Here is a 27,330-nt window from a genome sequence, read left to right on the forward strand (position 1 = left end):
CAGAGTAAATCAATCCTCGTGACGGAAAAGTCATTCCGAGAGGACTTTCTCTTTTTTTTTTTTCCGGCGGAAAAGTCTCCGCGAAAATCAATATTTCCAACGCGTTTCCGCGGAACTGAATCTTCGCCCATCTTCCGCTATCGCGGTCGTAAGAAGAAGACGTCTTCGTAAAATAATTTTTTAACGTAGCATTTTGCAGAGATGCAAAATTACGCCCCCGTAAAGCGTCGCCCTTCGCGCGCGGGTTTCTTTTTTACGGCGAGGCACGCGAACGCGGACGGCATTTTTTTTTTTCTTTCTCGAGAAAAGTATTAATAAATTGCCGCAATGCGGTAGAACAAGATATCATATCCGTAGGGAAGGAAGAACTCCTCGTGATAAAAGAAAGCAGACCGTGAAATTCAGGTGTAATTTTATAATGGAAATGCCATTTCCCACGAAATAGTTAAACCGTTTCATGTAGACTCGTCGTACTCCCGCGAGCTGAGTATTTCTTACGAGTATGATTCCCTTCGTTGCTCGTAAAAGAAAGAAAAAAAAACGTCTTTTCCAATTTGCTCAGTACATGTTTTCTATTACCGTATTCCTGGCTCCGGAAATAGACTCCGAGTTGAGGCGTCCTTTTTGCTCGCGATATAATCTGAGGAGTAAATGTAGAAACGCAATTGAGCCAGTCAAATATTTATCAAGTTGCAAAGGATGAAATCAATATTTCTGCAATATTCGGTTGGACGTTGTCGATATTAGTTTGGGCCACGGGTTTTGAAGTATATTTAGCCTCTGATTACTAATAATTTTGGCTCTGGGTCCGCCATGTTGCTACTTAAGGAAGCGGAGGGGCACGTTAACATCCTTGATCGTATATGTTTATGACTGTATAAAAGCGGGTTATCTTATGCCTCATTCCTAAACATAGTGGCTCGTGAGTGGATTTAAAATTCCATGTATTCCCGGTACATCGTCAAATATAGTGGAATATTGTAATAAGGAGCCTTCAATATGGCCGGCATGAATTTTCGAGAACGCTTCGCGAACCCGCTGATTGTTCTCGTCTTGATCTTTCTTCCGTGTATTCTTCGTTAAATATATTCTCACACAGCTTATGGAGATCTATCTTGTATAATTTAGATTCGAAGCAAATGCAACTGCCCCTTGGAATTTAAGTTGAATATTCTCCAAACCTTGGAAGGTCACATAACTCTGCATTCTGAGAAAATGGCGGAAAACTCGAAGAAAGGGAAGAAAGGGATGAAAGGGATGAAAGTCAAAAGGAAAGGAAAGTTCGCCCTCGATTTTGACGAAGACGAGGAAATTGCGATCAATGGGGGAGACTTTAAGCCTTTTGATGCTCGGCAGTATTTCTCTTACGAAAATTTAGACGAAAATCTCCAAATTCGCATCGCGCCCTTGGAAATGGTAGCTATTACTTTAACTAGAAATGTTTTCCTTGAAGACACTAATAATTCCATTGTTACAGACTGCATTTTGTATTAAATACCATGCTCCACCATTTCGGGCGGATGTTGCTGATAAACCAGAGAGAAGAAAAAGTGCCGCAAATGGCGTGAAACATAAAAATTTAGAATCTAATCAGACCCATCACGTGGCCAAATTTGAATTAGTTTTAGGAAACAGCCTCCACGTGCAGAAAATTATTTTAATATGTTGTATGAGTAATTGAGATTCTAATCACACCTCGTAGCTTAATAATTCATCTTCATAATCATTTCTATGCAAGTGATGTTCTAGATTAAAAAAAAATTTGCTGAGTACTTACGATTGAAATTCAAGTTCCTTGACCCTCTAGGACTGCTCCAGAAAAAATGTTAGGAATATCTTCTTTTGCAAAAACTCTGCCTTTCGACCCTGCGACAAATAGTTTAATTGCGGAGTGATACTCTTCAATTAATTTATTCACAGCGCCCTTCGCCGCCAACTGCGAGTCGACAGTGTTTAACATTTTAAACGAATCACTCTTTCTAAATCGGCCTCTTATTTCGAGAAAAGTCTTTCCGAAGGGTCTTATGGAATAAATATTAAAATATTAAAGTGTCGAAATTGCGCCGGATAAAGTCCTTAACAATAGACAGTACGTAATAACGGTTATCCTAAAATCTATACATAGCGCTCGAATCCCCGGAATAAAATGTTTATTACGTACAGAGATATGTAAAAAATGAGTGTTAGTGTTTCTTTTTCTTTTATGTACACAGCGAGTCTTAAAAAAGTCTGAAATGTTACGAACAAATGATTCGCCTAATCCTGTGCGAGAATTCGTTTAAATAAAGTTCCACTCCTTCATTTCACTCGCCTTCGACGTTCCTCAGTAGCGTTGACTTTGTTCTTCGGTTGAAAGGGTAATAAATAAAGCAAAATTCCTTGTCCATAACATAGAAAACACCACCGGCAATGATCTTTAATCTCTTCTCAGTTTCGACGCCGGCTCGGCGAGTGACGTCACTTCAATTACCATAAAATGTCCTAAGCCTCGCTTAACGATACTTTGTTCCGCAGGCATTAATACAATTCGCAATTATCGTTGATATTATACAGAGCGACATCCCCGGCGTTCGGTTCCCACGAAATCTGGGTGAAACATGCAATCTTGCCAAGTTAAACATATTTTACACAATTGCGTGCTCGTTACGTGCTCGAACCAACATCCACAGGACATCTTATGCGATCCTCGTTGACGCCCTTAATCCCAGTAAGAGCTAAGTCCACCTACAACGAAATCAAATAAGATCATCACCACGAGATGTATCCGGCACTGTACGTGCGTCAGCGCAACCATGCTTCTAGAAATATATAATACAATTCCATACATATCGATTACACATTAGTAACAACGACAACCTTTAATTTCGGCTCACCTGACGCTGGTGGTTCTGGTTTGACTGAGGCTGGGGTGTCTTTTGACTGGCGCCCTGTACCCTTTTCTTGGGCAACAATACCAAAACCCCCCGCAGGCCGCCGACAAAAAACTCTCCCGGAAGTGCTTCGACATGAATCCGTAGACGATCGGGTTGATGCAGCTGAAACGCAAAATTACACATCGGAATAAATCCATTATATACGTATACAGTCATACATATATTATCCATTAAATGTACGGTAGAGTGTGTCTCTCCTGAAGCGAATGGTCCACGTATACGAATTAAATCCCGGAGGAGTAAAAAGCCACTTTGGAAAGTGTCCCCACATAAAATCGGGAGGTATCGAGGTCCGGAGCCGATTCGACTTGAAAAATGGCGGCCACTTCCGTCCCGGACCGGACTTCGTAGCGTCTCGCCGCGGTATCTATTTTAGCCCGGAGCATTTCGACGGAATATTCTCAGGGAGCTGTTAAAGGAGGTTTTCGGCTTAAAAGCGGTTTTACGAGCAGTTTCGATCGGATGGCACGCCCAGCTGCCCCCGAATTTAATCATCCGATGAGAATTCCCAGTCCGTTCGACGGGGTCGCTCTTTTGCAGGGTTCCCTCGAATTCGTCTACGAATTAAACTTTACGAGGTCATCCAGTACCCAACGCGTGCCATTCCCCCGCAAAGTTTAAACCCAGCGTAATAAAGTCCTCCATACTTCCGGGATTTCCCTTTTTGAATCGACGTAAGAAAATCGAGAAGAAAAACGGGAGATTATTTTCTAGGATTCATCCTGAGGGCGGCCATTTTGTTTGAACGCCCGACCAGGTTTAATCGAACGGGGACATTGACAATTCGCTCGTTAATTTGCATGTCCTGCAGGAGGGAATCGAGTTTCGAGGAATGGAACTTCGGGATAACTCTTCTTGACTTTACGCCGAGCTTTGCAGCCGAAGCCACGGTGTTTGCATTAAGTTCCGAGTAAGTTGCCCTAGCCGGGCTAAAACCGAGTTTGGACTACAAATCCTCGTTTAGAACGAGCGGGTTGCACGACATCGCCAGTTAATTACAATCCTCGAACCAGGAGAGACAATTGAAGTCCTTTATCAGGGCAAAAGTTAACCTCGGTGTTCGGCTCCTCGTGAATCGCCCGAAATTCCCACGAATTAGTGATGACAAGGCACGAAGTTAATAAACGATTACTAGATCCCGGATAAATCCCTACCGAACGGATATCAAACCGATTAAGTAACTTCTACGACAACGTGGACTGAGAGCTTTTGAGAGACTCCGATAGGTTGCTTAAAGTCTCAGCCTTAATATTTATAATAAATAATAAAAATCCAAAGAAGAGCTCCACGTGCTCAACCTTTCCGAGTTCAAGATTCAACGGCAGGAATGGCACTATTATATAAGCAAAACTTAAAAGCAGGCGCACTGTTGGAGGGTTCTATTCACGAGGCTGCCGTCACCTTGCATAACTTTGAACTTCCATCGGGTTTCGGTGGAGTTATTGACGATAACGTCGATCGAGACGAGCCGTTTCAGGAATGCTTCACAGAACTCGAGATATTACGCGAAACATACGAGTAGGTACGACCTCGTAAACTCCGAAAGTCGAGGAATCGTCATATCTTATTATTAGTTACAGTCGATTCCTTTCATGTCTTATTATTAGTTGCAGTCGATAGAACTTTATGCGAGATCTCCGTACCTGTTGAAGTAAGCCATAAGCTGGAAAGCTGTGTTGAGGTGCTTAAAAGTGCTGGACTTGATCCTCGGTATGACGCCGTAAGCCGTGAGGACGTTATCGATGAGCATCGGGCTCCAGCAGATTGCGAAGAGGACCACCACTGCTACCAACATCTTCACAACCTAAAGATTTTTTTCTAAATCCATCATAACTTCATTCCTACTAGCTACGGACGTGAGTGTCCTTGATTTTTAAGAACGCGGTATGGTCAATAAACACGTGGCAGGAGCGCCACGGCATTCCTCTATCGATTTCGAGTCAAAAATGTTAAAACGCGATTTTATTTCTATTTGTAGTTTCCGAGATATTTCGCTTTAAAGTCTGGCAGATAACGCGAGGAGTGGGGGAGTACCCCCACTCTTGACATCGATGGCAGACTCCGCCCACGCCGAGCTCCGATTGGCTGCTGATACCAAGCCTTCAAACCTCATTATCTCAATAACTAGACCTCCAATTAAGACGGCGATTCAAGACTTTCGATTCGAAATCCCCCGAGGAAGACGTCTCCGATATTGAAATGAATTTTCTTCTACTTCTAGATGGAATGACATGTTTGTGGATAATTTGACAGTACCTTTGTACGTACCTGCTTCATAGTGCGGGACTCTTCCTCCGTCTGACTGTCGTCGCGACGGCTTCGACGTCCATTACGTGAACTGGAATGTCTTTGGTTCATGGGTATGCACTCGGCATCGTTGCAATTGGGGTTAAGCCTTAAAGAAGAAGAAACAAGCCCGTATTAATGAAATACTTGATAAACTTATTGCATCCCTTAACCTTCTCGTCTAGCATTGATGTCACTAAATTGGGTAAACCTAGATTTGTCGAAATTACGGGGGATGACAGTATGACAGTCAGAAAGCAATTGCGCCCATCACAGCAAGAACCGCGAAAGGTCACAGATAATGTTCACATTGTCTGTTAAAAGCCTCCTCTAGTTTACCGGATATGGCAGTTAAATTGCGTCCGATTATCCCGAGGCTCTTGTCCGGTTAAAGGTGCACACTTAACCCACCTAGAATATAATCCCATGACGTGTGACGCCATTTGTCAAAGTAAAAGCGGACGTTACAGGGACAATAAACCCGAAACGTTTATACCTTTGGAAAAGTACACCTACTAAATCTAGGACAACGCGTCCAGTTGGTACGTAAAAAAATCGCGATTAAGGAGAAATAAATACCTCCCGGCATGACGTCCGTCAAGGAAGAGAATTATCATAAAACTGATATTTCAGACCAGACGAGACAATCTCCCGACGGAATATAGATCTCCGAGGCCCGTTCGGTGCATCGTCCCAAAATTATTCTAGCCAGCTGGAACTTTGCTAAATATAAACACACATTGCGTATGGCTGACGACAAAGTGTTAACTCCTCGGCGGGGCTAATCGTGGACCGCCATAATTTGTGAAGGAATAGGAACGCAGATATCCATAAAATCCCACGCATCGTCCTTATCGCGAAAATTGTCGATTAACGAACCTTATATCCGGACCACGACAGCTCGAATCAATTTTTGATAAGGTACACCCCCAAGTAAAAAAAGGGAATAAACTTAGGAGTGCACCATTCCTACGCAAACGACACGACCAGGAAGAACCGTTCCCGCTTGATGAAAAAAAGAAAAAAAAAACCCAATGAAAAATTGTCCTCAGAGTGGCGAGGCGCGATATTATTTTCCGGTATTAAATCCGGCCTGCTGGGAATCCGCATATTACGTGCCTTTGCATGAATGGAGGATCTCGAGCTTAAGCTCGTTTCCAACAGGTTCGCGGAATTCGGTTTCGCTTCCGAATGGTGGCACGTCCCCTTTAGGCGGCTTCCGGGTCGCAGATGTACGACGTGCAAACACGAAACATTAAGGTGCGTTCTAACGTCACGGCCAAGCCGAGAGTTTTAATGCACGCGTTAAAAGGGGCCGCCACGAGGAGTGACTTGTAACGAAAAAGCCTTTTAAACGTCGCCCGTCGCCGTTATATGATATAAAATAAATCACTCGGGTCGATACTCACCGGTAAATATCACTTTTCGAAGTTTCAGGTTATGCGCGCGCAGGGTGGCGGTACTATGGTTGTCGCGAAGTATCTCGTAACTACGTTAGTCACGGTATCACTGGGGAGCGGAAAACGCGTGCAGGGTAATTACCCTCGTCGTATTTAGGTTTGCAGTCAGAGCTTTTTGGAGTATGAACCTCGTATCCGAGGTACAGAGGTAAATGAAACAAACAGGGGCGAATCACGGTAATTGATGACGGGGTAACCACTCGATTAATCAACGCAATCCCTGGGGCTCGGTACCTAGGAGCAGACAGATGTAATTAGTCATGTACTCACGCGCGTCGTGACGTCATGTGGTATCGACGCTTCATGACGCGCCATATTTCCCAACAAATGGCGGTGTAGCAAAACGCCATCACGATCAGAGGCACCACCAGCACCAGAAGGAGCATGTAAACCTCGTGGAGCCTCCAAAGCGTCTCCGAGTCCGAATCCCTTACGCACCAGTACGCCAAGTACCTCTGGCCGACTTCTTTGTGCGTCTGCAAAGCGTTAAATAATTTTACATCCGTATATCCGACGGTAAAAAGAAATTTAAAAAACGCACGCCGAGTCGTTTCCAACGACGGGCAAAAAGGAGCGAATTTCGCGCTCCAGGGACCCGATAAAAGTGAATAAAAAGAGCCTTATCGCGTTAAATACGTGCCGATAAATCCGATATAAAAATGGCCGCCGGTGGAATACTAATAACGACGTCGAGCGTCCTCCCGCGGTGGCCTCTTTTTTTATTGGCTCCATAAACGATAGTGGAAACGCCATTGGGCAATATCTGCAATCCTCCAGACTCCGCGCTCGTTTTATTAGTCTCGGTACGATCGGTCCTCGGGAACTTATCGCGGTAGGATTTCTCGGCTTTCCATTCTCCTTCCCCCGGGGTTCTTTCTCTTTCCGAGTTCCCCGTGAAAGTTTCTGGGTTTTCAGTTTTCTCTCGGTTTTCCTTGATCCTTTAACGCTCGGATAAACACCCGGCGTCGCCCCGCTAGCGTCACTTGGTGGGGCGCCGTTTCACGAGGCGCGGCCATCTTTCTTTTTTCTTATTCCCCCTTTCTCGGGGTTCCGGGTGCTCGCTTTCGCGATTATTCCTCGCGTGCCTCTCCCATTTGCACTTTTCATGTTTCCCTTTTAATTCGCCATAACTCCTCTGCCACTTTTCCCCTGTTATTAGGACGTGCTCGCCAGAAGGGGACGCTATCTTTTACGAGCGAGGTAGCTGCGACCCTTAATCGTCAAACGATATTTAACGATCGGACAGGCCACAAAACGCAAACTCGAGGATGGATCAATCGCACACCTATCGCCGTGTTTTCTCGACGACACTTTTCGAATCCATATTTCGCGGAAGGATTCCTCCTCTCCTCCAGCTGTTCCTTTTTCGCCAGTCCGATACTTCCCGGCGCCGCCTCTGGATTATTCCTCGGCATTCTTCCCTCGTTTTTCTGCGCGCCTCCGCGGCCATCTTTCCGCCATTATGGGACGACTTATCCGGCCAAAGAGAAGAAGATATTCTTCGTAATTGCCGGCAATGCACTTGGGATCGGATTTCGCGGTGATCCTCGACGCCAAACTAGACCGTAATTAATAAATTAATTAGAACCGCGAGGAAAAAGGATAACGTTGAAGATTTATAATTGTTTCCCTCCGCCGATAATGGCCGCAAGAAGAGGGCGCCTCGGGGCGCCTGTCGGATCCATCTCAAAAGTCGTTCCTTTTTAACAATTTTTCCTTTTTACAGTTGACGGCATCTCCTAGTGCCTTCGAAAGCATTCCCTTATATCTTCCTCCCGTCTCTTCCCGCCACCCCTCGCCCATATTCCCAATATTATCGGAAGAGTTATCCACCCAAAGTGGAGTCGACATTTTTCGCGAGGAAGCTGCTTGCGCCATAATTACATTGGGCAGAATTTCCGTAAAGTATGTATTTTCCAGCTCGCTAACGAACGCTAAGGGACCATTTTCCCCATAAAGGTTAATAATGAGAAAATGCAAAACCATGGTACTTTTTATCTTGCTCTTGCATTTCCTCATTAGATCTTGGTCTTGGTCTTCGTCTTGCAAAAAGACCAAAAGCGATTATGTTCAACACTGACAGAGCTTATAAAAGGAGAAGACAAGGGTGAAAACACTTATCCGGAAGTTCTTACCGCGCAATTATAGAGCATATCGTAACATTTACTGGCGAAAGATAGATATCTGAAAATTGAAACATTTCCCATGGATTAAAAACAATTTCTCTTAGTGTTTTTTAGCACTTGCATTAAGGTGGTTACACGTGCAAAGATAAACAACGTTTCTCCTATAACGTGTGCACGTTATTGGCACGACATTCATATGCCAATTAAATCTATACAGATCGATTTGTACGGATTTATCGCTATGGTTTATCGTTACGTATGCAGCCACCTTTATTGCTTACATCTCGTATATTAATCGGCTCGTAATGCCCGCGCAGCGTACTGTCGGAAAAGATTAGAAACGGAAGATCCCTCTCTGCACGGTTAAATAATAAATTTTATAATTCTATAACATTCGGAGATGGTGAATTTTATAAAATATTTTTGCAACGAATTTATAAAATGTGTTATAAATTTATGACATAGGTGTAGTAATTTTCCCAGGTAATGTCACAAAATCATAACCCGATATCATGAAATTGTAAGTTTGTTTATAAATTCGTAATAAATATTCCGATTCACTTTTAGGACGTTAAATTTATAATTCTACTATAACTTTATGTACTAAACGAGGGGCAATCTCTTGCGTGAATTTTATGAATATTTCTAACAGGGTGTCTAATTGCCTTTGGATATTTCAATGTATATAAGTAATATATTGCAAAGCAATATGTTCTCTTCATTTCTATAACCTCTATCATTTCCTTTGCCAGCAACTTTAGGGCAATCTCTAGCCTCGTTGGCGCGTGACGCCATTTGCGTGAAAAGCCAACTTCAGAGCTCGCCGGCTTCGTCTGTTTTAAACTTCAGAGGATCACGGGGATTAAGCTCACGCCCTCGGCGATTTGTCGAACCTCCCGAAATTAGAGCGGGACCAAACTTTCCGAGGGAAAGTCCATCGGCCTTCTCGGGAGAGACAAACTTGGGGAAATCGTCGCGTCGAGGAAGAAAGGAGCCGACGTCCTCATCAACTCCCCCCGAATTTCGCTGACTTCGGAACTACCTTAAACTTTTCTTTTTTTTTTTTCGAACTTATCACTCCACCATAAGACGTAAAACCGCCGACGAATCGTAACTCCGAGAATCTCAAATTCGCTTTCAAAGAGGTACCAACAATTTGTGAAATCCTCGAATCGACGAATTAAGGTGATATTTAACAATAACATAAAGTGAAAATATTGATAAAACTTTTCTCCAAACCGGGTGCACCGAATTATCTTAAACTTTAACACTTTCTTTTTTCGAAGGAAAATTTTGTACTTAACACGGACGAGAACCAAAAAAGATATATTTTTTTTTTCGAAAAATGAAATTTCACTAGCAGTACGTTCTTCCTTAGATCCTCCATAATCACGTGTTAAGGTTTTGTATAATTTGGTGAACCCAGTTTGGAGAAAAAGTTTTATAAATATTTTTACTTTCCGGTATGTTATATCACACTTTCATATCACCTTATGATGTGAAAATGGCGTCTGACGATCTCATTTGTGACTTCCTTCCGAACAGGATACATCGAATAGTATGAGATTTCTCCACGTGAGTAGGGAGTCCCTCGGGAAGGTCCAGCCCCCCAAGAAATGTAATTCTTTAAATCTGTTTATAGAATTCCTTAATAAGAAATTAAATTTTACGAGGGTGGGGCCCCGCCAGAGGGTCTTCGTATCCTCGCGGTAAATCATCAAACGATTCGGTGCACTCAGTTCCGGGAAAAGTTTCATAAACGAGTGACCCCTAGGATGCCACTTTCATATCACCTTAATTTGTGGAGTTGACAGAGGAGCTCGGACGCCGAGTCCTCGAGTCGCGACAAGCCCGTTTCATCTTGACATCTGGAACGATGCAAAGGACCGGGGGGGGGGGGGGGGGTAAACGAAAGAGGAATTTAATATGCCCCCCGTGATTTCGGAAATGATTCCCGCGTCCCCTAAAGGCGGAAACATATCCAGAAAGAGCGAAGCCCAGAAAACCCGCGGGGGTAGCAGTCGGGCCAACGTGACGGGATTGAAATAACAACCGCGTCGATTCGCCTCTTTGTGATCAAATTCGATATCCAATCGGGGACACCGACGGAATTGTTTCAATCTTTGCCCGCGCAAGTCCAGTCCCCATTTCCCCGTCTCGCTTTTCCCGCGAAATGGAGATTTCGTTTGACGCGTCGGCATTGCGACCGAGCCCGAAATTAAGTTGCAACTTCTCTTGTCCCTTCTACGAAAGGACCTTCAAAGGGAATCCCCGACGGCGGATTTAGTATTTTCTCCGGGTTTTTATTTATTCTCCGTTGATTTAGCCCCGCGGAAAATTGCCACCGGGAGAGACGTGCCGTAATCGCCGCGGGTCCGTACCTCCGTTGCAAATTTCATTACCGCAGATTCCATTTAATCCGCCGCCGGGGAAATTCGATTCCGCGGTCGGCCCGACAATTTTTTCCGGTATTCGATGGCGTTATAGAGTAATCCACTTTTTTTTTTCTGTTTTTTTTTTTCTCTCGTTCAAATCGTCTTGAAGGAATTATTTATCGACGTCGAGGTCGCGTACCTGAGTGAAGACGATGGGGATGGCCAAGAGGAAGGACAGCACCCAAGTCATGGTCACTATTCTCCTGGCCTGGCTTATCGTGCAAGTATACTGAGCTCTCATCGGATGGACTATCGCGTAGTACCTAAAAGGACATAAGAAAGGACAAAGGAGAAATTAATTTTTACAGTGAATTCTCTCTAGAAATAGTTGCACGCTTAAGCCAAACTGCCGGGAAGGTAGGAAAAGGTAATAAAAAATGGCAAAAAGAACATCGTTAAATAATACGCGTTTCGTTGCAAAAGAATTCACTTATCAAACTTTGTAAATTTCCCCGCAAGCTTGTGGAGCAACTGAATCATTAAGGAGATTCCGAATTCGTTTGGTTAGGAAGAAGTCCATTTTCGAATCTTTACGAATTTGTCCGCGAGATGATGGAACAAGCCAGTGATTAAGGAAGTTCCAGGCCGGAAAATGATAAGCGCGGATCGATTGGCTGTCGGGGGTGAAGGGTACCAATCAAGCTAATACAATATCGGAGAATGGACGATGCGCTGGTTAATTACAAGCCACGTGACATAAAGAGATTTCTTCTTCGAAAACGAGGGAGAAAAAAGGAGGGAAAATCAAGAATGGTTTAATCAAAATTTTCCGATCCCTGAGACCGGCTCGGAGAGCTTACGGCGAGACTTCTGGAAATCAATCTCTATTAATCGGATCGCTTCTCGCGGCAGGAAAATTCCTCGGAAAATCAGTAGGAAAAATGAAAAGCGTAAAAGAGGTCGGGGATCGATTTTCTGAGGAAATCAGGACCGAATTCCGAGGGCGAGCTTTTCGTCCGAGAATTCGAGGACTCGGCCCGTTTTACGGCTCTGCGGACAAAGGGTCTTCAGTGAGAAGTAGAAAAAGAGCTTTAAGCACGGCCCCGTCGCGACGTTTCAGAGCTTTTGCATTTCCGCGTCGCGTCACAGAAGGGGGCGAAGGGCGCGAAATAAAGGGCCCTATTTTCGCCGCCCGGGAAAGCGCCGTCCAATTTCGAGGAGCTCGACTTTCGGAGCTCACGAGCTTTCCCCCACGGGGCGAGAAACCACGCGCGAGCTTCCGCGGAACTTTGCGAGAGAGGGGAAAAAGCGAGATGTCCCGAAAAACCCTGGAAAGAGGCTCGTCAAGTCCTAGGTCGAGCTTTCGAGCGCCTCGAGCTTGCGGGTCCTTAAAAAATTTACAGATCCTCGATGACTCCGACGAACGATTCGCCTGACTTGTCTCCCTTACTCCGCGGGGTGAAATGGCAAAATCGAGCTTTCGACGCGACCCCGAAAGGGATTATTCCTCCCTGCGCGCGAGGCAGCTTTCCCGAGCTTTCCCGTTTCCGATGGAGCTCGGAATCTCGCTGGAGTTTGCGAGAAGTTTTCCAGGGAAACGTCGAGCTACCCTCCCAACGTGATGCAAAAGCGGAGCTTTTTTTATAAACTCGAAAAAAGTACAGTCACTAGCTCGACAGCTTTTCGCATCAGGGAGCTTCCGAGCTTCGCCGGTATTTCAAAAAACGTGATGGTCTTCTTCGTAGTCCCCTTTGTTCAGTGAAGCTCTCGATTAACTATGGAACTACCAAGACCAGTCAAAATGACTAGTTTCGGATGAACCATCCTATACAAAAAAATCCGCGCGTAATTCTATTGTTAAAGCTCGCAATGACGGGAGAGATCATCGCGTCATCATCCGAGATTCTGAGAAAAGCTCCGAGTGAAAGTCCCACTTTCCCTAGGCTGGTTCGTAACTTTCGCGTCAGTTCGCCGCCGGCGTCGTATGTCCTCCTTAAAAGCTCCTTCCGTCCGGGCAAAGCGAAACAAGGGAGCTTTCCCAACGGCGCTTAGGCCGAGAAAATTATAGCCGGAGGTCCTGGCAGGTTTAGGGTAGGCCTGGGAGACGGCCGAGTTTTTGATTTTTCCCGCAAGGATAAGACCGAAAGCTCCGAGCTTTCTTGGAGAAAGAGAAACGCCCAAGGTGGACTCGAGGAGGGGTCGGAACTCCGAGGTCGTGTTTCTTCGGACCGATAAGCTCGCATGCCCGATAGCAGGTCGAGCTTTTCCTGAAAAAGTATGCAAAAAGCTCCCCGGAATGTTTCTCACTGAACTTGCAGGGAGTTCTATCTCGAGCGTCACATCTGTCGGAGAATTTTTCCTTCCAAGTGATACCAGTGATTTTTTATTTACTATTATAACATATACCGGCATTAAAAAAACAACACCGAAAATGAAAAGTAAGATATTAAATACATTTATAAATTTAATCCCTACAGCTGATATATTCCATTGAACATGTCTGGTATTTCTCGTTAAGAATACCTGAAACTCTTATCACTCGTTACTCCGACGTAATAAACAATTTTTACAATATTTCTTGTCTTTCTCCCGGGTATTTCTAGGTGTTGCAATTTTAATAATCGTCGGTGTACATGTCTATACCATAAGAGTAAGCAGCCTTGAATCCAGCTTTTTCCAATATGGAGTTATTTTCTGCTACCTGATTTTAAACGCTCTCCCGTGGTAAATGTTTCCTGAAAGTTTCTAAAAGTGGACTTCCTATTCTTTACCTCTACTGAGGACATAATATGCATATGACACAAAACATATTATATATATATATATAAATATTGTATATCCAGAATGAAAAAGCTCACCTCTCGATCGACATGGCCGTCAGAGTCAAGACCGAGCATATGGCCGAGACGCTTTGCATGTAGTGCACCGACTTGCATAAGAACAGCCCCATAGTCCATGTATAGGAGAAAAGCTTCGCTATCTGGAACAGATAATTTCGCCGCCATGAACAATCTCTTCAGGTAAACGAAGTCAGTCGAGGCGGTCTCGAGTCGCGGAGTAACGAGGTAATTTTATTGCCGTGAAAGTCGAGCTCGAAGGGAAAAGAAAATAAGACCGGCCCTCTCTCGGGCACCGAGGACGATAACAGGGGAGGAGAGGGCGGATAAATAACGTAAAGTAACAATTAACGTCGTCGGGATAATTCCGCTTGATCGACCAATTAAGGCCCGCCATTTTCCTCGACACGACTAGGGAAATAAAGCGGAGAAACTCGTTCTTTATCCTCGCTCAATAACCCGTAAGGTGAGTTTTGACACGTCTTAAATTCGTTTAGAAGAGCTTTTGGCATATTCCAATGTACTCCAGGAGAAGCTATGCAGGTTAATTTCGGGACCCGGTACTTAAGTCAATAACGACCAGGGAATGAGAGCCCCAGAAGTGGTGAGGACCTCTCGCGATGAACTCCAACCGTGACAAAAGTGTTGAAGGGGTTGAAGAGGGCGAGGGCTCGAAAGCTGCCTGAAAGCTGCGCCTTACTGCTAATCAAGGACCGAACGAGGGTGAATCTCTGCGGGGGCGAGCTAGAGGTCGCAGGAATTAGGGGATTTCCATGGGAATTCGGAAAATATTTACGACCTCCCTATTCTTCGTTCCGATTACGCAGAAATGATCATGCGATGAGCTCAATCAACCATGGACGTAGGGTGTACAGATCCCGAGCATTGATTCGATCTTTGAAAGCATAATTAAAAAAAAACCAAGTCTTTTTCTCGTTCCTTTTATTTTTTATACGTGATATGGTTGCATGAGGCAATATGGCGACGGATGACTTAATAGCGGGAGAAAGAGTGAGAAAAAGCAGGGGGAGCCCCTCTGTTCGCTCTTTTTTCTTCTCGCGGCTTTCACAAGAATATCAAGAACATTCGCAAGAATATCAAACAAAGATTAGGTTCTCCGTCCCCATGTGTCCTACGTTCGTGGTATGAATACGTTTCAACGTATTTGCCGATGTCTGGAGAGCCCTGATATGGACATCCACTCGACAGACACGTATATCATTATCGAAGCGACTCTCGGTAATAACGTATACGTGCTTCAATTGGCTGGCGTTCGTAAAATATTTGTAATGCTTTAACCGAAGTGCCGGGCAAGAGTTCTCGGGCCGTTTGATCGATGAGCTTGCAAGCCCAGCTGAGCTCTCGAACCGGAGAAGCTCGATGTCTCCTTTAGTCGTGACGTATCGACGTCATAACGCAAACGACACCTCGTATCATATTTTAATACATTTATATGACCCAACACTTGTTCGCGGGATCGACAAGGGAGAAAATCGCATTTCCCTGCCGCCATAGCGCAGAGATCTTTAAAGTACCATATTTTAATATTTTAGGTCGATGCATAAATAATGGCCTGTTTCTTTTTTTTTACACGTTAAGTTACGTGTTAAAAACGCTATTACTTTTGTACCAACCCATGTATATAGGTTTGTTTGTTTTGCCTACACTTTCTACACTTTTATGAAAAGTGTACACTTTGGCATTCGTTTTGACGGAAGTGACAAAAAATAAAAAGTTTGTCCCAAGACCTCAACGTAATATAAATAGAAATAATGATTAATACATTTTCTTCGCGTATAGAACGATTAAGCGTTTCAATTTTGTACGTAATCTTTGAAAAATTGTACAATCGTTATTTATTACAAATTATGCATTCATTTGCAATTTATGTATTTACAATTATTATGTATTACTGCGTAACTGCGGTTGGAGTGAAATAAATTATGGATTTTCGAATAGCTCCTAAATCGCATACTGTCCCGCTAAATCGGCCATCTTGTACTTTTTTCAGTTTTCTGGCGCTCGGGATGTCGACGAAAGTGTATCTACCCTTCTGCACCTTTCAAGAAAAGTGCAGTACACTCGTTACACTCCAGTGTAGAAAGTGCAAAGAAGGCGAACAAACCTTATGACAACAGTTATATGTATATATTGATCGAAGGTGGAAATCCCAGCGTGACTTTTCTCCGGCTACGCGGCACGGCAACCTTTAAAGCGAAAGTACTTCACCAGGGAATAAGTTGATAGTAGTTAGGACGTCGGAGTCGAAGTTGCAGGTAAAGCTGCGAACGAGGCGACGTCTGTGGGCCGCGGGGCGAAGCGTTAAATTAACGGCGGACCCGTAGGAATCGGACGGGATCCTCCCAGTCGTTGATTGGTCCAACTCGCGGCAATGCTTGCTCGCTAATGAGTTTTAGCCGTCTCTTTGCCCGACGTGGGAGGCTTTCGGGAAAAACGTTGCAGCCGCAGCCCGGGTCGGGACCCAATGGCCCGAATCGAAGCGCCGACGGACAATGCCTAGCGCGTCCCGACGAGGCATGAAGTTATAACGCTCTTCGAGCGAGCATAGCCGAAGCGGCATTAATTATCGGAGACCCGGGACTACCGGGTACGGTATAGCAAAACCTCGGAGGTAACGCGCGGTTCACCGATGGGAGGGTGGCAACCCGCCCTTGTCCGCTGCAGCCCGAAGAGTGGCCTAATGGCGGCCATCAGGGCGCCATTGGCGGCCTCGATTTATTCCGAGTCCGCTCCGTTCCGGCTCGGCACTCCTCAAAGTGACAGCCGACATTATCTCGTTAAACTTAACTCATCGAATTCCCTTAATCCGCGCCGGACTAACCTCACGCGAGTAAGCCCCGAGGGTTGGCCTCACCTAACGGCGCGACTGTGCTGCTCCCTGGCGAAACCGAGAAGGAACCAAGATCGTGCCGTCGAACCAGGGACGACCCATAGGTAAGGTAGACGTCCGAAAAAAGAATCACATTTGATATAAATCTTAGAATCACGATTTACGTCCCAGATCTCTCTGCTCCAGACAATTTCTCGCGACTTTGCGATGTAAAGGAAGTCCTGTAAAGCAACGCCCCTGGTGATAAAAATGTGAGTTACTAAAGATGGGCTTTAGGATCAAATCAATCCTGCAAGCGGGAGGTTCCTGACTCGTGTACCCGCGCGTTTAAATGTCTATTTCAGGGTATGTGTATATAAATACAAATGTTCACTGTTTCAGTGAATTCTTCGCGACATCGGGAGATTTTCAAGAATTCCTTTAGCATCTCTAAACTGGCGGCGCCTCCGACGGTGGAAGTGCGAGTTACTAAAAAAGGCCTCGATAATCGAGTTAGTCCCTCCAGTGGGGGATTCTAGACTCGTGTGCACGCGAGTGAGTCTAAAAGCGAGCGTGACCCGCGAATTGCCTCATCGATGCAATCCGATCGGACTGCCTCTAGACCGGAAGTCGTAAATGCTAAAACGCGCAGAGAGACGCATCTGAAAAGGGCGTTAATAGCGGGACGTGCGACTAACGAAAAATCTCCCGGCGACGATGCCGAGGAGCGTTCGTGCACGTTTCAATTTGGCGCGTCTCACGTGACCGGAAACGAGCGCCATTTGTCATCGGTCGGTCACGTAGGAGGCGCCATGCACGGCCTCATGCATATGCGATCAGCGCCCCACTCTAGTTCGGTAACGACGCCACCGTAATCGAGATATCGGTGGCGCTGCCGTCGCGGCCAATCAAAGCTCCTCTGTTTTATTTTCGTACCGGCAAATTTATTGGCCGAAGTCGGGGGTCAAAAGCCGCGATTCGATTTCGCAGTGGCAGGAAGAAGCGACGACACGATGAAATCAACGACGAAAGAGCGAACGCTTTTCTTTTCCCTTTTAAACGAAACGACATTACGTACAATATATAATATAACCGTTCAAATTGAGGCCGCACATAATCCATCTTTTTCCAATATTTGGTTATTACCATTAAAGTGCAATTTCTCATTACTCCTATGTAAGTTCGAACGTTAAGAACCTAAAACGAGTAACAAAAAGCAAAACACTTGTATCACGGGTCAGACTCGTTAAAAAAACATCAAAGGATTAATCACTCTTTATATCTTTGCATCTTGGCATCGGGACAATTTGCGTAAACATTATCGTCAGTGTGACGTTATTCCTCAATTAATGATTATCATTTAGATCGAAATAAAAAATAAAAGAAAAAGAAGTGTCGCTTCACCGGCGTCAAGTCGGCCATTTTCTTTGATTTTGATTTCGCCTCGTGGTAAAGGTTTTCCGACAACGTCTAGCAGCGGACTCACGCTTTACCTCGCTTTACCCTACACACACGTATGCGTGTCACTGAATTAATGCAACATTAGTCCACTCGTTGCAGCATCTGCCGCGTGTCCACCAAGGATCTCTTCCAGTTGGACAAATCCCATCGGTAAAACGGTCGCGTACACTCTGGGAGCGCAAATGGCGGCTCCGATACGAGAGCGGTAATCGTTGGGAACACTCGAATTATCGGGCCGGTAATTCGACATCGGGTGCGACGGTATCGCAACAATTAGCCAGGGTACGCAGTAAATTCGATCGTTCCAGGTCGGCGGTTCCTGATGTCCCATACCCGTTCCATTTGGTCGTATGGTGTCCTCGTAGAATCATGCTCGGATCGTCCGATGGTTCTTGAGGACCACCCACGGAATTGGTAGGACTTAACCCAGTTCGGCAAGACTCCCCTGCTGACCCTGTTGTTTGAAGCCAAGACACGTTCTATGGACCCTGCACTTGTCCCCTGTTTTCTGGGTATGGGCCTAATATTGACCCCATCGCATTAACTCCTCCCTGCTAACTTAGCTCGACACCGGTCGACATTTTGTCGGCACTATTACTCAATATTGACGAATCGTCAACGACGACGCCCACTCCTTACCGATTAGTCTGTCACCACGTCTCCACCGTCGGTGTTTACTCGATCCAGCATATCATAAATCTGGATTTACTTGGAAATGAATACTAGTCAGTGGTTAAGTAAGTCAGTATTAAGGGGATGTGAAAGTGGCATCCGAATGGTGAATCGTTCATGAAGCTTTTCCATGTACTGGATGTACCGAATCGTTTGAAACTTTACAACGTGAAGAAAAGTCCCGACACTCATGAAACTTCACTTCTTACAAAAAATGTTTTAAATATCTATAAACAAATGTAAAGAAAGAACTGAAATTTCATGAGTTTCAGGATCTTCCTTATAGTCTCCGTGTTTACTTCGGTATTAAATAAAACCAGCTGGTGGACCCGCAAAGCCGGATTTATCCAATCCAGTACTTAATAAATATCGCCTAACAAAGACGGATAGTGATGAGGGGCGCATAATTCGTATATTGAAGAAGAAATGGCGAAGATGGCCGCACGGATCGCGGAAGACCTGGTACTTTGAAGTCCGGCTGGTGGACGAGGATGTATATTAAAAACGGATTTAAAAAAAGAAAGAATGTTGAGGGCCCGTTTCGAGCAAACTCAAAGTAAAAACTGACGTTATCAGCGTTCGATAGCGCGTGCCGCCGCGGGCGAACTAGTTTGATAGAACTCAGCGAGCTGACTTTGAAGGGGCCCATCTTCAAACGATCACTAATTGTGCCTCGAATGACACAGTAACCGAATTGTTGCCCTCACGGAATGGCCGGCACGGCACAAAGACGGTGACAAAGTACCAGGCGAAAATGTAAAATGCCAACATATCAAGCCCGCGTTTCGTGATTTCATCGTATCGCGTTATCCGGACGTACCAGGCAAAAGGGTGCTATGTTCCAAGCCATCCATAAATCTCCGGGATTCCCAAGTGTAGCAACTGAAAATGACACGGCTAATTAGTCTTCCCGTCCCTTTAACATCATAACTAAATCTCCCCGGATAAAATGTATGGAGCGGTAAGGCCGGGAGCATCGGAGGCATCTCGCGGCCTCGCCAAGAAGTACATCCTGGCACGTACTGCAAGTTAATCTTATAATTTATGCGCCGCTGTTATAGATAATTCCACGGCCCTGTAAACACTCCTCCGCGTAACTTCCGGGAGTTTAATTAAGACTCGTTTGGGAATACGCATAAAACCGTCAAGAGCCGTCCGAGCCGTCCTTTACGGAGGGAGGAGAGAAAACGACCGTCGCGCCAATGGCGGACGTTTCAAAAGAGCCGCTCCGAAAGGAACTCCAAATATGGCCGCAAAACACGCGATCGAGGCCATTCGCAGCGACGGGAGCAAAGGGAAAAGTAAACCGCTGAAAGGGATAGCTCTGAATTGGATAAGAGCCGACAAAGCCTGCCCGATGGCCTCCGGAACTCGGGCGCCGCCGCGGCCGCCGCCGGAACTATCGGTCCCGCTCGGGCCAGCGCCATATTCCCCACCTCGAGTTTGCCCAACGATCCAGCGCGGAATTGAAAGTGTCTTTGAGGAATGTAACGGCGGAAATGGGAATGAAAAGCCGGAGAGATTCCGGGCCAGTGGCCACTTCCACGGAAAATCGACTATCGCCGCGGTGGGGGTGACGTCGAGCGCCGAACGCCGGAATGGCGCGACGCCATTGCCAAAATCAATTCCCATTCACCTCGGATTGTTTAACCCTTCGAGGCCGTCGTTCCGCGACTCCACCTGACGTCGCGTAACGACCGTCACGCGGAAATGAAAAATCTCTCTAACGGATGAGGAATAAAAGGTCGGGAAGCGGGATCGAAGAGCTTTTCAGATGGCGGCCATCAATTAGGAGAAAAAGTTCGTGGGAAACGTAATGAGGCGGCATCGTAGAATTCAAATGAAGCAACTTCGAAAATGGCCTCCCTCGTAACAAGAATATTAATTTCAAGCAAAGCGAATCGGCGACGTTGCTCGGAATTTCATTAGGTCGCGGGTCAATTAAGCCTCAATGGAGATAGGAAAACAAAGTTCCACTGTTCCCCCTGAAAATTCATCTCGCTGGTGTACACTGTGGATACCTTTTCCACGACAAAAACCGTTCCTCTTTGTTCCTTCACCGTGAGAAACTGCGAGTAAGCACGCCGAAATCGTGGATGTTAAGGTATTATGAAGTGTTATACATATATACATCAAAAAATGAAAACATTTATAAAACTTTTCTCCAAACTGGGTACACAAAGTAATCGAAGACTTTACCACGTGATTATACAGATCCTAACGAAAGTCTTGACGCCCGAAATATCATTTGTCGACAAAAAAAAAATGTTGCATTAATCTCCGACAATAACTGAAACAAAAATTTTTTTCTTCGAAATATGAAATTTCGCGCGTTTCAAGACCTTTATTAGGACCTCCATAATCGCGTGTTAAAGTTTCGAAGGTACACCTGGTTCGGAGAAAAATTTTATAAATAATTTAACGTTTTCATATATATATATATATATATATATAGAATGACCCTTTCGTATCATCTTAATTCGTCAAGCATCAAATACCCTCTAGCTCGTAAATCAGGCTCGAGTTTGCCTTCGCTGATTGCGTCCTGCCTGATAGTTGTCCAAGCGCCGAATGTTTCCGTCGTAGCAATAATAAACTAATTACCAGGTCGAGTGAAACACGCCAAGAGAAATATTGATCCTCTAATCCCCACTAATCCCAACTTAAACATCCCGTCATGTCGGAAAACCATGCATCACGGATACTGTCAATTAGAGAGCATATCTTGGACGAGCAGAAAGTTACGCGGTTAATATTCGCGTTAATAAAGAAATCCTTCCGAAATTTGATATCCACCGGCAATTAGGGAAGGTCAATTAGGATCGGATGGCCAATGCTCATTTGGGTGCCATTCTCGTCGACTTCGCCTTTGGCGAAACGTAACCGAACGAGGGGGTGAATCTTAAAGATGACGTATTCGAGTGTTAACACGGTATTACACCCCCTTTAAGATGAAGTGAAACCCCCTTCAAATCAGTCGATTCGAATACAACACTTTTTTTTAAGGGTACTAGACCAAACTGTCCGAAACTTTGACACATCACTCCCGATCATCTAAGAATTGTCCTAACACATTCAAAATTTGGATTTTTGGAAAAAATTGTTTAACTTAGCCGAGATCAGAACAAAAATGGCGTCGAGCTCTCATATTTCGATCAATATACATTTATCGAAGACTGATATGAGAAACGAAAGGGTCAGGACAATTTTACGACAATTTAGAACACTCTGGTAATCGATAAACTTGCAATTGAACGGGATAAAGGCAAAAAAAGTGTTGTATGCTCTTCTATGTTAAAAGGATGGGAATACGAGGTCGAGGAGTGAAAATTTAATTGACCTGGAAATCACAGATGGCGCAGGGGGTCCCTCTGCAGTCAATTAGGGCCTCAGATAGTATGAATCCAGAGGATTTCGGGAGTTTTACTTCGATTTCCTGATATTTATTGTACGCAAACGACAGGTGGAGTATGCCATTTGGTACAATATCCAATATAATTCGACACAGCTGTCAATATAAAAACGAACGTCGGCAACGTAGGCGTTTAGAAAAATCTTCTTTATCGACGTCGATCAAGTTCCCCGACGTGTTTCACTTCACCTTAAAGAGTCCTTCCATATTTAGATCGCTCTTCGACGTGGCCCCTGGCTTGCGGGATGTTTAAGCAAATATAAACGGCTAGTTTTCCCGCTAAGGGGTGGTTTGGCCCCTCAGAAAAAAAAAATGATAAACGGCCGGAAGGAGACTACCTAAATAATTACGTTGAACCCCTCTGGAAAGCACGCCGAGGGAGGTTAAGAGACCGCCTACTCTGCCCCCGAGCGCTCTCGTTCAAGCTTCGCGAAATAAACCCTCGACTCCGTAATTCTTGACCGATTCATCTTTTTGCGGGCTCATTTTAAAGCCGGCAAAATTTCCAACCACCGTGCCCGGTTGGAATCTTTTATTTCACTTCCGGTTCGGAGTTACATTCGCGCATAATCTCTTGCATCTCCGGGGAGCCGCAACGAGGACCTAAACCGTAGTCAAGAATTCCGGGAAGATGGAAGAATTCCAGGAAAGTCGGTAATTTTGCTCCTCCTCAAAGCCAGATATTAGAAATGATCGAATGGCAGATCGACGAAAAAATTCTGGATCTCTGAATTTACTTCGTTAGCCTCTGCAGGATCGCTTCGGTACTCATTACTTTGCATGTAATTCCCCACAGCTGTACACGTATTAGCGGGTTGGCCGTGGGGTCTTGTGATGTATGAAATTATGTACAAAGTAATCGTCGAGCTGATGAATCGCGCCGCTAAAAAGTCCCCAGGATGAAAGCCGTCTTTAACCGCGAAAAACGTTCGACTCTCCCTTTAGAGGCTCACCAGCGCCGGGAATTCTGCGAAATAGTTTGAAGTCTCGAAACATGTTCTTTGAAAAGCGAATCCTCGAGAGATCCTTGAGAATCCCCTCCTCGGCCACTCTTGAGTAAGTACTTTTTAAAGTTAACCGGATCTTCCCGCTGATAGCATGTTATCCCATCACTCGAGGAACACCCGTCTGAAAGCACCCCTTTGAGCCGAGGAAATGGCGGGCGAGCCTCCGAGCGAAAAATGGTAAAGAGAAATGCTTAAATTAAACCGCCGGTCGTTCCTGGAAATAAGATAGCTGAATTGCTCGTTAGCTCCTCTGATAGAGTCCGAAACGCCGAGTTCTGCTTTATTAATCCGAGGCCGAGGTAACTGGACGCTTCGTTGGCCGCAATCACGTTCCATTACTTGCTAATAATTGGCTCCGGCCCTTTTTTTTTCTCCGCTCACCGAAAACGCGTATTTTTCCTGCCAACGGATAACCTCGAGTCCTTTTATGTCATAATTAAAAAAGAAGAATGTTAGATTACTAAGGGGATGTGAAAGTTGCATCTGAAGGTTCGGTCGTTCATGAAACTATACTCCGAGTCCTTTCAAATTTTACAATGTGAATATGAAGACTATGAGGAAGGTCCTGACACTCGTGAAATTTTGTGTTTTATAAAACATAATGTTAAGAATACCAGTAATGAAATTTTTAACTAATTCCATGAGAGTCAGGACCTTCCTTACGACCTTTATATTCGTACTGTAAAGTTCAAAACGATTCGGTACATCCAATTCGGAGAAAAGTTTCATAAATGAGACCTCTTTGATGCCGCTTTCATATCACCTTAAAAGGAACTTCTCCAACAAACCGTAAAAGATTGGACGTGTTCTTATAGGAGCGGAAAGGGTCGATAAGAGAGATGTGGGGGGGGGAATCAAAATTTCATGAACACTCCTGTAATGAACTTTTAATAAGAGAAAGGTGTAAGAAGGTGCATTGGCAGTCGAGAATTTTAATAATTTAGAAAAAAAAAACGATTGGTCCTGGCAGGACGCGATCCTGAGCCTGTAGGTGAGTAAGCAGAGACCACTTATGTGAACGAACCCCTAATTCCCTTAAGGCTCGGGGATGAAGTGCCAACAGGGAGGAGGGGGGATGGGCAGGAATTGGAAGGGAGGGATGAAGTTACTCGTGTTTGCACTTCAGGAGGGTGTGTTATGGGGTGCCGCGGATGAACCCGGCACCAGCCCCGAAAAAGAGGGAGCAGAAGCGATAGACCTCTCGAGCCTTTCGAATTCTTCGGCGACTTTCACGCCGTGAGTAATCCCTCGTTACCTTTAACAATTTCTAATTGAAATTCCTCCGTCGAACTACAAAGCGAAATTTCCCAAACGTTCCCACCTTCCCGCAAGGTCCCGCATCGATAATTTCGGGGTTTTCCACAAAGTTCGACGAGGCGCAAATGAAAATTCCTCGGCTACGAGGAGGTGCGAAACTTTACATCATTTACCACAGAAAAAAAAAATGAAAAAAGAAGGAATTAAAATGAAAAATAATTCCTTCCGTCATCGAGTCGTGCCTCCTCGCCTGCTTCTCCCCTTTGTTACCACTTCCGGTCGGAAAAGTCGGTCGATAAAATTTTCGCGATCTCAAGAGAGAGAGAGAGCGCTCGCGGCAATTTTCCGATAATGGGGCTCGAAGATAACTCTAATCGCATTTGAGACTCCGATAATAATTCGAAGGCCCTCATCTCGGGGGGAGGAAGTTAAGAAAATATTATACCCAAGCGTGTAGCGAGAGATCGAAGGGACCCATTAGGGGTGAAGCGAAAAAAAAAATGGGGGGAACGAGATCGGTCTCGGATCCACGCGGAAAATCGGAAATTGCGCGCCTCCAACCAGACACAATAAATTCGGCAAATAGCGAGAACATTATCCGGAGAAAAATGTCCGTCGATTCCTTCAGCGGCGGTGCCCGAGGCGAGTAAAAGCTCTCCTGCTAGGATTTCACCGAAGAATTCAATCTTTCTCCTGGATTCAGCCTGTCGGTCACGAAATCCTCCCCGCAATTGGTCCGACACCGTCGTGGCCATTTACGAAAAGGGATGCTCGTCATTCCCGCGGGAGCGGCGGTTACATCTTGGTGGTTTTGGTTTCCTGATTACAGGTGACGCCTGCCGATAGATCCTCTTGCACAAAGGTGTTCGATATCGGAACGCGAGGCATTTTTCAGGGCCCCGATGGCATCTCGGGTTGCGACATCGAACACTGAGCATGACGCCTTAGAGTGACGTTTGCGTCCAACCGAGCTATTCGTTCATCGATCCTTCCCGGTAAGAGGACCTCCACGGGAAACGGGAGCCCATTTTTCAGACCTCGATTTGACTTCTCCCATCCCATGTGGAGAACTCCTCAGCAAATCCCAGATAGTATCCAGGCTATGGCTAGGACTTCCACGGTAAGAGTTCCCAACCATGAGCAAAGTAGAGCCTACTTAGGATTCATGAAACAATTTTTTTTTTCTAATCCTTCCCCATTAACCCCTACCTAATACGTATTTGATCCAAAATTATTGTCAAGCCAAGAAAAGAGCGATATACCCTGAAATTTACAGATATTAACCTTGTGATATCCACTATTTGTTTATAAATGTACAACTTGTATATACTTTCATGACTTTCCAATGCAGGTCATACATTAATAAACTGGCCTCCCAGTTGGGTCCCAATTAGCATCGTTGCAATTTGTCTACCCAGTCTCTTCCCATCCAGGAATACAAAAATTAAATAAATATACTTGCCACGTTTTACTCATTTTCCTTCATCGATTTCGCGTAAAAGAAATTGAAATTCTGCCACGTTCCGGGAAGTTTTCATGAGTTTCGCGCGAAAAGGGATACGAAAATTAAATAAATATACTCACCACGTTTTATTAATTTCCCTTCATCGTTTTACCGTGAAAAATCGAAATTCTGCCGTTTTTCGGTAAGTTTTGAAGAGGGTCGTACGAGGACTCTTTAATCCGGGCGTCCATTTATTTTGAGACCGAGAACAAGGACGAGTCAGAATTCGCCCGAAGGACGTGAAAACTACCCCCGAAGGAGACGGACGATTCGACGTGGTTTTCGGCCCCGGAGGTCCTCCCCAGGACATTCCTGGCACTCTCTATTACCGCGCGTAATACGTGCGAGGCTCGCGGAATTGGGGGAATCGTTCTCTCGCTATTCCCGACACGTACGGAAATCCTCGAGCCCTCCTCCCCTTAACCCTTATCGATAAATCCTGAAAAAATGGCCCCCAGGATCACCCGGCAATCCTGTCGGTGTCGATCGCTGGATGAAACCTCGCTCCGTCGATTCGTCTTCGCGAGACAGTATAAAAAAGCGCTCCAACTTTTCCCCCCTCCTTCCCTCTATATTCCGTATAACCAAAGCGAAAATCGAAGATTCTCAGAAAATGTCGATACATCTAAAAAAGACTCGATCCCCCTCTAAGATAGAAATTTCTCAAATTCTCGCGTTAAAAAAAAAGCGAGAGAGAATCGCAGTATATATGACAAATTCGATGAAATTCCCAGAAAATCTTGGAAAATCGCGGAAACGTCCTGTCCACATCAAGTCGACAGAAAGAAACGTTGAATATGTGATGAAACGCTACAACTTCCTCCCCCTCCCGCCCATTTTCATGAATATTTCGCGTAAACAAAGGAAATATCGACGTTGAACGGAATTCCTAGAAAATTGTCCAATTTCCCTTTAAGGTGGAAACTTTTCCCTCTGCGGCGCGTCGTTATAAAGAAACGCCGGATACAGGGAACGACAAGGGTCCTCCTCGCAGCATCCTTCATCCCCCGAAGGGCCTCTTTGATTTACTTCGATTTACTTTGATTTACCGCGTGGCAAGTAATGGTTACGAGGGTCAGGATTCCTCCAATTGGTTCGCCCTGTGTGCCCGACAAGTGGCGCGGAAGAGGAGAGCGATTTTTAAACGAGGACGCCTCCAAATTGGCGGGA

At 45.1% G+C, this 27,330-nt stretch overlaps 1 protein-coding gene across 1 annotated transcript in view; it reads right to left on the bottom strand.

Annotated features, from left to right (window-relative positions):
* Positions 1-1,932: 1,932 nt before the first annotated feature.
* Positions 1,933-27,330, bottom strand: part of LOC105694305 (QRFP-like peptide receptor) — a 47,209-nt gene continuing 21,811 nt past the window's right edge. The window contains exons 4-10 of the mRNA XM_012414837.1: positions 14,039-14,160; positions 11,380-11,503; positions 6,950-7,155; positions 5,202-5,328; positions 4,577-4,737; positions 2,874-3,035; positions 1,933-2,724 (exon numbers count right to left, since the gene is read on the bottom strand). Of these exons, the coding sequence (XP_012270260.1) occupies positions 2,715-2,724; positions 2,874-3,035; positions 4,577-4,737; positions 5,202-5,328; positions 6,950-7,155; positions 11,380-11,503; positions 14,039-14,160 (912 nt within the window). The 3' untranslated portion in view covers positions 1,933-2,714. The remainder of the gene's footprint in view (positions 2,725-2,873; positions 3,036-4,576; positions 4,738-5,201; positions 5,329-6,949; positions 7,156-11,379; positions 11,504-14,038; positions 14,161-27,330) is intronic.

Source organism: Orussus abietinus, unplaced genomic scaffold, assembly GCF_000612105.2.
Source record: "Orussus abietinus isolate OABI.00-Male unplaced genomic scaffold, Oabi_2.0 scaffold6, whole genome shotgun sequence".
In the NCBI taxonomy this organism is placed as follows: domain Eukaryota; kingdom Metazoa; phylum Arthropoda; class Insecta; order Hymenoptera; family Orussidae; genus Orussus; species Orussus abietinus.